General features: G+C 43.6%; 1 protein-coding gene across 2 annotated transcripts in view; it reads left to right on the top strand.

The window, feature by feature from the left end:
• LOC132404715 (BEN domain-containing protein 4) overlaps window positions 1-13181 on the top strand; it is a 62664-nt gene that overhangs the window by 43994 nt on the left and 5489 nt on the right. The window contains exon 5 of one of the 2 annotated variants that reach the window (XM_059989110.1): window positions 2340-2423. The exons of the other annotated variant lie outside the window; for it this stretch is intronic. Coding sequence (XP_059845093.1) covers window positions 2340-2368 — 29 coding nt within the window. The 3' untranslated portion in view covers window positions 2369-2423. Of the gene's footprint in view, window positions 1-2339; window positions 2424-13181 lie in introns of those variants that run through there. 2 annotated transcript variants of the gene reach the window in all.

Genomic DNA, 13181 nt, shown 5'->3' with positions numbered 1-13181 from the left:
GCGAGTGAACAAAGTCAGGCAAGCTGCAGGTTGGGGAACGGCATGATCTGGGGTGGCAAGAGAGGTATAACAGTCAAGAGTGCAATGAGTGAGGAGGATTGGAAGCTCCTGATGGTGAGTGATTGGGAGGGGGTTGAGAGGGTGTCATGATTGGCTGCTGGGAAGGGATGAGATCACAATTGGACTGGGATAGGGTGTTGGGGGCTGAAGGTGACCAGCAGCAAGGGGATGTATAGAACTTAAAGGGACTGAAACACTTCGTTTCAATGAACAGGATCCTATATTTATCCCTCAGCTGGTGCCTTTCATTTAAACTTACAGTATGTTTTGATATGACACTGAATGAATACCATGGACGAGAAAGCTCCTGATCGGTGATGCAGTAGCTGATTCAGTTAAAGCCGGAGCATATTATGCAGGTGCTGGGTATTGAGCAAAGACATAAACAGCAAATACCCACTGCTGATGCTACTGCTTGAGAGGGCAGATGCCAAAGATCAGGCCAGGTTCAGGTTCATCTCCTTGATGCCATGCATCAGGAAATAGCCTGAGCTAATGTGAAGATGTGTCACTGGCAAAATGCTGGGGCAGGGAAGTCACTGCACAATCAAAATCAATGGATGGGGATATTCAATCAAGTAATGAGAGTTTTTTATTACTTTGTAACATTAAATCACTCACAAATGGCAAATAATTGTGTTCAGGGATTTCTGTGTATATTAAGTTCTATAAGACCATAAGACATAGGAGCAGATTTAGGCCATTCAGCCCGTCGAGTCTGTTTTGCCATTCAATCATGGCTATTTCATATTCCCTCTCAACCCCATTCTCTGGCCTTCTGCCCATAACCTTTACCACCCTTACTAATCGAGAACTTATCAACCTCTGCTTTAAATATAGCCAATGCATTGATCCATCTGTGGTGATGAAATCTACAGATTCTCCCCCCTCTGGTTAAAGAAGTTGCTCCTCATCTCTGTTCTTGTTGACCAAACTCCTACTCTTCGGTCTAAATACACCATTGTGCAACTGGGTGTTGGACTTCCTAACCAACAGACCCCAGATAGTCAAGATGCACAACTGCCCCTCCCTCCCCATCATCCTCAAAGTGGGTGCCCCCACCCCCCACCAGGCTGTGTGCTGAGCCCATTGGTGTACACTCTGCTCACACACAACTGAACAGTCAAACACCCCAGTAACCACATGGTCAATTTCACCAGTGACATAACAGAGCTGGGGCTCATCACCATCAGTGACGAGATGGCCTACGGAGAGGAGGTGGAAGAATTTGAGGCCTGGTACCAGACAAAAGCCTCTTTGTCAATATCAACAAGACAATGGAGATGGTTATCAGCTTGCACCATTCACACACCTGTTTACACTGGTGGCACAGCAGTGGAAACCGTGAGCAGTTTCAAAGTGCACATCTCACACAATCTCTCACAGTTCCAGAACACATCCTACAGAGGTAAGAAAGTTCACCAATGCATTCTTCCTGAGAATGCTGAAGGGAGATGGACGTCCACATCTACACTCATCTCCTTCTTCAGATGCGCCTAGAGAGCATCCTAACATGCTACATCACCAGGATCACAGGGCTCAAAATCATTTACTTTCCCCAAGCAGTAAGGCTGATCAACACCTCCACTCACTAACCCACCCACCTCACCACCTACCACCACTATTTTATCATTTCCTATTAGAGTTATCTTATGTACAGACACACCTGTACCTAGTGTCTGTCACTCTATGTACATACAATCTCTTCATCTACATTTTGTATTATATGTTTATTATGTATTTATATTGATCTTTATCTTATGGTGTTTATTTTGTGTTGCATTGGATCTGGAGTAACAATTGTTCTCCTTTACACTTCTGTATTGGAAATGACATTAAACAATCTTGAATCTCCTGAAGGAACATCCTTCTATTCGGAGGCTGTGTCTGCTAGTCCCAGACTCTCCCACTTTTGAAAACATTCTCTCCATGTCCACTCTGTCCGGCCACTTCAGTAACCCTTCAATATTTGGTAGGTTTCACCTTAGAATTTGTATTTTCTTTCACTTGTACTGCACGGCATTCGGTTGCCAGTGGATCCTTTGGTCAGTTTTTCCACCCTGCCCTCACCCCATCAAAGCTGGGAAAACCATGAAGCTCTTCACAATGTCATCGGAAATTTGATGGTGTCAAGTTATAATTTTTAATTCTGCAATATTATTTGCCTATAAGAAGAATTAGATGTTTAGTTTTATCTTTGGTTTTATATTTCCAATATATTTTCAGAATTAAGAAATAAAAATTATCTGCTATTAGCATCCCATGTGATTTTTCTCTAGGATTTTCACGGCTGTTTCTGAAACATTAACATTTATATGCAATTAATGCATGAATTATATGGACTACACATCATTAATCCCCACCCAGCACTCATTTGGAAACTCTCCTTTGAAATTGGTATATTATCTCTATGCATTTAAATCAAAGAGAGGAAGGCTGCAATCCAGGGGAAGAATTGTGAAACTCCAAGTGCACTGAAACCTACCTATATTTCTGCAACCTCTAAGACTGCAATCCTATCAGAAGGACTAAAGCTCTCTGCTTATGTCTGCTAGTATGGCCCCAACCACAAGGACAGAAGTCACCTGTCACAATACTTACAATTGAAACCACAGAATGAAGTTGGCTGTTCACTCCAGAAAACAGTTCTGTTCACAAGTACCGAGGCCATCTACTTACCCCATAAAGTGCAGATATGAAGCCAGCATGGCTCTACTCATTCAGGATGACAATGGCTCACTTGTGATCCATCCATCATTGACACAATGGCTACCCTAACTTCCAGAATGTGCGGCGCGTTTCCCCCCATCATAAAGGGACATCTTAACCTGTCTCCCATTGTCAGGCGAATACTTGAACATCTGCAAAGTGGACTGAAAATCACAGCACATCTTCCCTTTGGCAGAAGTGGTTCATTCGTAATGGTCATCTCATGGAAAACGATGGAATACAGTAGGATCAGGTAAAAGGCTCTTTTAGACCAAAGGGAGACAGACATAGTTAAATTAAAAGTCACAAGTAACACACACACAGTGCTGGAGGAACCAAGCAGGCCAGGCAGCTTCTATGGAAAAAAGGACTTCAGCAGTCCTGTCAAAGGGTCTCGGCCCGAAACGTTGACAGTACTTTTTTCCACCGATGCTGCCTGGCCTGCTGAGTTCCTCCAGCATTTTGTGTGTGTTGCTCGGATTTCCAGCATCTGCAGATTTTATCTTGTTTGTGAAAAGTCACAAGTGTCTCCTTTGAGGAGGTGTCATTTTTCGATTATCAGAAAACATTTTTCTTTCTACTAAGACAAAGAGCTAGAAATTCATGAGCTCTAGTCTAGTGGCTTAGAAGAAAAGTGGCCAGAAGTATAAACATGTGCAATTGTTTTTAATTGTTACATCTCACTGTGTGCTCTCTCATCTAATTCCATTTCACTCTACTGTTCTCTTTTGAAAAATATATACACTGAGTGGCCACTATATTAGGTACACCCGTACACCGCCCGATAATGCAAATATCTAATCTGCCAGATGGGAGTGTTTGAGTATCTCAGAAATTGCTGATCTCCTGGGATTTTCACGCACAATAATAATCTCTAGAGTTGACAGAGAATGGAGCAAGAAACAAAAAATTTCCAGTGAGAGGCAGTTCTGTGGGCAAAAATGCTTTGTCAATGAGAGAGGTCAGCAGAAAATGGCCAGACTGGTTCAAGCTGACAGGAATGCAACAGGAACTCAAATAGCCACGTGTTACAACAGTGGTGTGCTGAAGACCATCTCCGAATAGACAACACATTGAACCTTGAAGTGGACGGGCCACAGCAGCAAAAGACCATGAACATACACTCAGTGTCCTGCTTATTAGGTATAGGATGTACCTAAAAAAGTGGCCACATAAAACCTTTAAGTTTTCAACTGTTTGGGGACCACTAGTGATATTTAATATATGTTTTGTGTTTTAATGAAGCCTTAGTTGTTTTCTGATCAGTCTAGACCAATCCACATAGCTACGTGGGCAATCTAAACCACAACGTGAAGTGCTATGGGGAAGCTGTGAAACAAATATGAAAGTTTATGTTTCTTGTGTGGTCCCTTTATGAGAGGCAGGTTGCAGCTTTGAGAAGAAATGAACAGAAGGAAGAAGATTGGACTAAAGGGCATAGGTTTAAGAGAAGAATGATTTCAAAGGGGTAACACACACAAAATGCTGGAGGAATTTGGCAGGCCAGGCAGCATCTATGGAAAAGAGTACAGTCAACATTTCAGGCCAAGACCCTTCATCAGGACTGGAGAGAAAAAGATGAAGAGTCTGAGTTAGAGGGTGGGAGGAGGGGAGTTGATTGGTGAGAGAGATAGAAGGCTGGAGAAGGGGGAATCTACTAGGAGAGGACAGAAGGCCATGGAGGAAAGAAAAGGGGGGGGAGCACCAAAGGGAGGTGATGGGCAGGTAAGGAGACAAGGTGAGAGAGGTAAATAGGAATGGGGAATGGTGAAGGAGGGGGGGAGGCCTTTGCCAGATGTTGGAGAAATCGATTTTCATGCCATCGGGTTGGAGGCTACCCTGATGGAATATAGGGTGTTGCTCCTCCAACCTGAGTGTGGCCTCATTGCGACAGTAGAGGAGGCTATGGACGGATATGTTGGAATGGAAATGGGAAGTGGAATTAAAACAGTGACCTCGAGAAAATCCTGCTTTTTCCGGCAGATGGAGTGTAGGAGCTTGACGAATCTAATCCCGTATGCCAGAAAAAGTGGGATCTCCATGTGGCCACTCATTTTTGATTCCACTTCCCATTCTGACATGTCAGTCCATGGCATCCTCTACTGTCACGAAGAGGCCACACTTCGGTTGGAGGAACAACAACTTGTATTCCATCTGGCTGGCCTCCAAGTTGATGGAATGAATGTCGATTTCTTGAACCTACGGTAATGCCGCCACCCCCACCCCTTGTTTACCATTTCCCTCTCACTTTCTATCCTTACCTGCCCATCACCTCTCTCTGGTGCTCACCTCCCTTTTAATGCCTCCATGGCCTTCTGTCCTGTCCTATTAGATTTCCCCTTCTCCAGCCTTATATCTCTCTCACCAATCAACTTCCCAGCTCTTTACTTCACCTCTCCCCCTCCCCATTTCACCTCTCACCCCCACCCCACCTTCTAACTCTAATTCCTCATCTTTTTTTTGTCCAGTCCTGCTGAAGGGTTTCAGCCTGAAACACCGTTGGTACTCTTTTCCATGGACACTGCCTGGCCTGCTGAATTCCTCCAGCACTTTTGTGTAATGTTTGGATTTCCAGGATCTGCAGATTTTTTCTTGATTGTGATTTAAAAGGGCATACTTTTTCACACTTATGGTGGTGGGTATACCAAACAAGCTGCCAGTGGAAGTGGTGGAGGCTGGTGTAAATACAGTGTTTCAATACATTTAGACAGAAACATGAATAGGAAAGATTCAAAAGGATTTGGGCCAAATGCGGGCAAATGGGACTAGGTCAAGTAGACAAGTTGGATAAATTGGGACTCGGGGCCTGCTTCAATGCTGTGTAAGTCTGTGACAAGCTGAAGGACACATTAGGCATGAACAAATAATAGAATTGCTTGCAAAATCTGGTTAATATAAAGTTTAAGCAAGATAGAACTTAGAACAATTAGCTAATTATAAACCAATGATCTGTAATTAGGTGCAGTGTAGAATTAATATTGATTTCTAGACATTAAATTTTATACGCTAAAATTCAGTTAATATTGGATTAGGACTTGAAAGAAAATTCATCAGGAAGGAGTGTGATTGATATGCATTACCACACACAATAAATTAAATATTATTCTGCATTTTTATACACTGAAACTTCACTTCTCAAAGGGTACGCTGTCCTCTGTGAAATAGATAGCCATACACTAGAATCGTGATAGTCCTCAAAGGACGGTTGTTTCTCACAGGGCATTGCTGCACTGAGGTGGCCCTGTCACTAACACCTCACTCAGAGCCTAGATTCCACGACAGCTTATGACGAAGTGGAGCACACAGGCAGACTCTGAAACTCTGCAAGGTTGTAATCCACGGTCACCGGCTGACAGCTTCCTGTTCGCCTTGCAAATCCCAGTAACCTTCCCCAGAACAAGGACAACCACTTGAAGACAAGCCAGAGGAAATGTGGCCTCCAGCACCGCAAGTGAGACTTCAGGAACAGCCCAAATTGTGACATGATGAACTCCTGCCTGAAGAAGTGGTCTCACATTAAGTCACTGAAGGGATACCAAACTTTGTACAGAAATGCCATCTCATTGTCATCTCACGCTTCAATTGCCTTCCTATTGTTGATTCCTGAATGATGTCAATGATCAGTGAAGAGCAAACATTAGCTCCATTTTGTGTCAGTAAAGAATGAACATGCATCATTCAGTGTACAACTGGTAAATATCAGCTGTGCCTGGCTCAGTTTTCTACTAGGTCTGACTTTTCTTAGCATTGATCACCAGTACAATCTGCCCCATATTCATGCTGGAAGACCGCTTCAGTGGTATCAACTGCCTGCCAGGGCCACAACCCAGTGCATCTGTTTTGTATAGATCCAAAATGGAATCTGACACAAAACACAACACACAAGAGGAACTCTCATATCAAGGGGAGGAAATGGATAGCCAACATTTTGGATCAAGACCTTTCATCTGGTTGGAAGATAGAAGGGAGATGGCCAGTCTAAAAACATGAAGGAAAGGAATAGAGTAAGAACTGGTAAGAACTGAGAGAAGAGCAGAGTGGGAATAGTGCCAGAAGCTGGGATGTAATAGGGAGAAATGACAAAGGGCTGAAAATGCTGGAGACCTGATAGGAGAGGAAGATGGAGCATGGAATCAAGGGAGAGATGGTATTGCTGAGGGCAGTGGGGAGTAGTTGGAGACAAGAACCAGTGGGAGGAGTGTGTAGGTAGTGGGCAAATAGTGGAGGTGTGAAATGAGATCTGTTTCGTGTGAGTTTAAAGAGCAATACTCTTTGATTATAGGAGATGCCAAGGCATCTATAACTCGATGCATACTAATTTTCCACTGAAGCCCAAGCATTTCGAGAATGGGTCAGGTACAAACTTTGAATGGGTAACCTTCACTAGCTGCTAAGGGAGCCCTGCTCTGCAAAGAGCCTTTTTAATCAAATCAGACAGGCTATGCCTCCAGAATTGTTTTGCAACCCAGTTGTTCTATATCCCCACATGTAGAATCTGTTGGAGATTAAATATTAGCCAATACCTTGATGCATTCACAAATATTCAGGAGCATTAAAGATCCAAGAAAAAAATTAAAATCCCTTAAAAACTTGGACACTTAAAATATCAGTAAGCAATTAAGTGAATTTAAATAAATTTTATTGAGTGAAAGGAAGAAAATTAGCTTGTAATTTCTTTTCTGCTGCACTGTTTCTTCCCATGAAAGAAGCATCTGAAGAGATTGTTGAGGTATTAGTCATGGTCTTTCAAGAATCACTAGATTCTGGAATTGTTCCGGGAGACTAGAAAATTGCAAATGTCACTCCACTGTTCAGGAAGGGAGAGGAAAAGCAGAAAAAAGAAAATAATTGGCTAGTTAGTCTGACCTCAGTGGTTGGGAAGTTGTTGGAGTCAATTGTTAATGATGTGGTTTCAGGGTGCTTAGAGGCATAAAATAGAGCATAGTCAGCATGATTTTCTCAAGGGAAAATCTTGCCTGACCAATCTGCTGGAATTCTTTGAAGACTGATAAGCGGGTGACAGAAGAGAGAAGGGCAGGAGTCAGATACTAGAGAGTATGCCTGTGGCCATCCCCTTAACAATAAGTACTCCTGTTTGAGTACGGTTTGGGGAGGGCCAGCCTACCTGGGGGAAGCAACAATGGACAGCCCTCTGGCACAGAGTTTGGCCCTGTGGCTCTGAAGAGTAGGGAAAGGAAGAAGGCAGCAGTAATAGGGGACTCTATAGTTAGAGGGTCAGACAGACGATTCTGTGGACACAGGAAAGAAACGTCGATGGTAGTTTGCCTCCTGGGTGCCAGGATCCGGGATGTTTCTGATCGCATCCGTGATATTCTGAAGTGGGAAGGTGAACAGCCAGAAGTTGTGGTAAATATTGGTACCAATGACATAGGTAGGAAAAGGGAGGAGGTCCTGAAAACAGAGTGTAGGGAATTAGGAAGGAAGTTGAGAAGCAGAACCTCAAAGGTACTTATCTCGTGATTACTAACTGTATCACCTGACAGTGAGTATAGGAATAGAATGAGGTGGAGGATAAATGCGTAGCTGAGGAATTGGAGCATGGGGCAGGGATTCAGATTTCTGGATCTTTGGGACCTCTTTTGGGACAGGCATGACCTGTACAAAAAGGTTGGGTTGCACTTGAATCCGAGTGGGACCAATATCCTGCCAGGGAAGTTTGCTAAGGCTTTTGGGGAGATTTTAAACTAGAATTGCTGGGGGTGGGTGGGAACCGAACTGAAGAGATGGCGGAAGGGGCCGTTGGCTCACAAATAGAGAAAGCTTGCAGACAGTGCGAGAGGGAAGTTAGGCAGGTTATATAGAAGGAACACGCTCAAACTAATGGTTTGAGATGTGTCTATTTTAATGCAAAAAACATCATGAACAAAGTGGTTGAACGTGGATCAGTACCTGGAGCTATGACGTTGTGGCCATTACAGAGACTTGGATGGCTCAAGGACAGGAATGGTTACTTCAAGTGCCAGGCTTTAGATGTTTCAGAAAGGACAGGGAGGGAGGCAAAAGAGGAGGGGGCGTGGCACTGTTGATCAGAGATAGTGTCATGGCTGCAGGAAAGGAGGAGGTCATGAAGAGATTGTCTACTGTGTCTCTGTGGGTGGAAGTTAGAAACAGGAAGGAGTCAATAACTCTACTGGGTGTTTTTTTATAGACTACCCAATAGTAACAGGGACATCGAGGAACAGATAGGGAGACAGATTCTGGAAAGGTTTAATAATAACAGGATTATCATGGAGATTTTAATTTTCCAAACATTGATTTGCATCTCACTAAACCAAGGGGTTTAGGTGGGTGGAGTTTGTTAGGTATGTTCAGGAAGGTTTCCTGACACAAAATGTAGATAAGCCTACAAGAGGAGAGGCTGTACTTGATTTGGTATTTGGAAATGAACCTGGTCAGGTGTCAGGTCTCTCAGTGGGAGAGCATTTTGGAGATAGTGATCACCATTCTATCTCCTTTACCATAGCATTGGAGAGTGATAGGGGCAGACAAGTTAGGAAAATGTTTAATTGGAGAAAGGGGAAATATGAGGCTATTAGGCAGGAACTTGGAAGCGTAACTTGGGATCAGATGTTCTCAGGAAATGTATGGCAGGAATGTGGCAAATGTTCAGGGGATATTTGCATGGTGTTCTTCATAGGTACGTTCCAATGAGACAGGGAAAGATGGTAAGGTACAGGAACCATGGTGTACAAAGGCTGTTGTAAATCTAGTCAAGAAGAAAAGAAAAGCTTACAAAAGGTTCAAAAAACTAGATAATGATAGAGATCTAGAAGATCATAAGGCTAGCAGGAAGGAGCTTAAGAATGAGATTAGGAGAGCCAAATGGGGCCATGAGAAGGCCTTGGCAAACAGGATCAAGGAAAACCCCAAGGCATTCTACAAGTATGTGAAGTGCAAGAAGACAAGATGTGAAAAAATAGGGCCAATCAAGTGTGACAATGGAAAAGTGTGTATGGAACCGGAGGAGATAGCAGAGGTACTTAATGAATACTTTGTTTCAGTATTCACTACAGAAACGGATCTTGTAAATTGTAGGGATGACTTACTGCAGATTGAAAAGCTTGAGCACATAGATATTAAGAAAGAGGATGTGCTGGAGCTTTTGGAAAGCATCAAGTTGGATAAATCTCCAGGACCGGACTGGATGTACCCCAGACTTCTGTGGGAGGTGAGGGAAGAGATTGTTGAGCCTCTGGTGATGTCTTTGTATCATCAATGGGGGCGGGAGAGGTTCCAGAGGATTGGAGGGTTGCGGATGTTGTTCCTTTATTCAAGAAAGGGAGTAGAGATAGCCCAGGAAATCATAGACCAGTGAGTCTTACTTCAGTGGTTGGGAAGGTGATGGAAAAGATCCTGAGAGGCAGGATTTATGAACATCTGGAAAGGCATAATATGATTAGGGATAGTCAGTTTGTGCCTCAGGAGCCTGAATGAATTTTTTGAGGATGTGACTAAACATGTTGATGAAAATAGAACAGTAGATGTAGTGTATGTGGATTTCAGTAAGGAATTTGATAAAGGCTTAGTGAGAAAGTAAGGAGGCATGGGACTCAAGGGGACCCTTGCTTTGTGGATCCAGAACTGGCTTGCCCACAGAAGGCAAAGAGTGGTTGTAGACGGGTCATATTCTATATGGATGATTAGTGGTGTGCCTTAGTGATCTGTTCTGGGACCCCTTCTCTTCATGATTTTTATAAATGACCTGGATAAGGGAGGGATGGGTTAGTAAATTTGCTGATGACACAAAGGTTGGGGGTGTTGTGGATAGTGTGGAGGGCTGTCAGAGGTTATAGCGGGACACGGATAGGATGCAAAACTGGGCTGAGAAGTGGCAGATGGAGTTCAACCTAGGTAAGTGTGAGATGGTTCATTTTGGTAGGTCAAATATGATGGCAGAGTATAGTATTAATGGTAAGACTCTTGGCAGTGTGGAGGATCAGAGGAATCTTGGGGTCGGAGTCCATAGGACACTCAAAGCTGCTGCGCAGGTTGATTGTGTGGCTAAGAAGACATATGGTGCAATGGCCTTCATCAGCCATGGGATTGAGTTTAAGAGCTGAGTGGTAATGTTACAGCTATATAGGACCCTGGTCAGACCCCACTTGGAGTACTATGCTCAGTTCTGGTCGCCTCACTACCGGAAGGATGTGGAAGGCAGAGGAGGGTGCAGAGGAGATTTACAAGGATGTTGCCTGGATTGTCAAACATTCCTTATGAGGATAGGTTGAGTGAACGGCCTTTTCTCCTTGGAGTGACAGAGGATGAGGTGACCTGATAGAGGTGTATAAGATGATGAGAGGCATTGATTGTGTGGATAGTCAGCGGCTTTTTCCCAGGGCTGAAATGGTTGCCACAAGAGGACACAGTTTTAAGGTGCTTGGAAGTAGGTACAAGGAGATGTCAGGGGTAGGTTTTTTATGCAGAAGGTGGTGAGTGCATGGAATGGGCTGCTGGCGATAGTGGTGGAGGCAGATACGATAGGGTTTTGAGAGACTCCTGGGTAAGTATGTGGAGCCCAGAAAAATAGTGGGCTACGGGTAACCCTAGGTAGTTTTTAAAGCAAGTATATGTTTGGCACAGCATTGTGGGCCGAAAGGCCTGTATTGTGCTGTAGTTTTTCTATGTTTTATGTTTTTTTTAAATAACAAGCAGGATAGAAAAGGAGAATCAGTTGATGTTGCGTACTTGGATTTTCAGATGGACTTTGACAAGGTGCCACACATGAGGCTACTGGACAAGTTAAGAAACTATGGTATTACAGGAAAGATACTAGTATGAATAAAGTATTAGCTGATTGGCAGGAGGCTAGGAGTAGGAATAATGGGAGCCTTTTCTGGTTGGCTGCTGATGACTAGTGGTGTTCAACAGGGGTCTGTGATGGGTCTGCTTCTTTTTACACTATCTGTTAATGACTTGGATGATGGAATAGATAGTTTTGTGGTGAAGTTTGCAGAGAATAGGAAGGTAGGTGGAGGGGCAGGTAGTTTTGAGGAAATAGAGAGGAGACAGGAGTTCAACAGATTAGGGGAATGGGTAAAGAAGTGGCAGTTGAAATACGGTGTCAGGAAGTGTATGGTCTTGCACGTTAGTAGAAGAAATAAAATGGTAGACTATTTTCTAAATGACAAGAAATTTCAAAAATCTGAGGTGCAAACAGACTTGAGAGTCCTTGTGCAGAATTTCCTAAAGGTTAATTTGCAGGTTGAGTCGGTGCTAAGGGAGGCAAATGTGATGTTAGCATTCATTTTAAGAGGACCAGAATTTATGGCTGGTGGCGTAGTAACATCCGCGCTGGACTTCAGGGCAAGAGGTCCTGGGTTCGAATCCGGCCGGCTCCCTTGCAAAAGACTCAAAAAACTCACCCCAGCAGAAGGCAATGGCAAACCATTGCTGTAACTTGCCATGTACATGAATTCCCAATAAGTCAGAGTGGCATGGAGGGAAATCATCTGCCAACTGGACATTCCAGGTGCGACCTACCGACGAGAATATAAAAGCAAGGAATGTTGATGCTTTATAAAGCACTGGTGAGGCCTGACTTGTATTGTGAGCAGTTTTGAGCACCTTATCTTAGAAAGGATGTGCTGACCTTACAAATTACACAGACATTTTATACATTTGGCCCTTCTGTGGCAGAATCTGGCAAATTCCCAATCTCCTATAGACATTGTCATCCAGCTCAGAGATCACAGAACTGAATTGGATACAAGTCGCTCTAACACCAGGATGCAGCAACATCATTTTCTCTCTTGAAACTCCAGATATGACTCCTACCAGAACTGGGACATTCTCAACATGCACTTTGATCTTTGCAGTACCCTCCCTCTCCGAACCACTTGCCTTCCAGCTGAATCCATATTTTAATATCCTCTAGGCTCTCTTTATAATAAAATTTTCAGGACAGACCAAAAATTCATGGATGTTCTCAGCGTGTCTTTGATGTGGAATGTTAACTCCCTTTCTCCTTCCACAGATGCTGCTCAACCTGCCAGTGTTCTCAGCATTAATTTTTATGTAAGATAGGGTTTTGCTGGCAAAGTAGCTTTTATTTCCTGTCATGTTCATGACACATTGTGGTCTTGTTACTCATAAGAATTCAATCATTTAAACCCTGCATATGCACTCAGTGACCACTTTATTGGGTACACCTGTACATTAATGAAAATACCTGATCAGCCAATCATGTGGCAGCAATGCAATGCATGAAAGCATGAGGTGGCTGTGCAAAAGACCACAAAGGCATATTCATTGGGTAGAAAAGTGGCCACCGAGTGTACAAAGGAGGAGCAATATATTTGCCAGCCGAGAAGCTGTATGACTTGGAGAGGAACCCATTCACAGTTGTGTCGCCATGTCCCTGCTGCTTTGCTGATAGGGTACTCATGAAGTGC

Source organism: Hypanus sabinus, chromosome 14 (genome assembly GCF_030144855.1).
Source record: "Hypanus sabinus isolate sHypSab1 chromosome 14, sHypSab1.hap1, whole genome shotgun sequence".
NCBI lineage: Eukaryota > Metazoa > Chordata > Chondrichthyes > Myliobatiformes > Dasyatidae > Hypanus > Hypanus sabinus.
The sequence above is the reverse complement of the archived record's forward strand: the minus strand, read 5'-3'. Positions and strand labels throughout refer to the sequence as shown.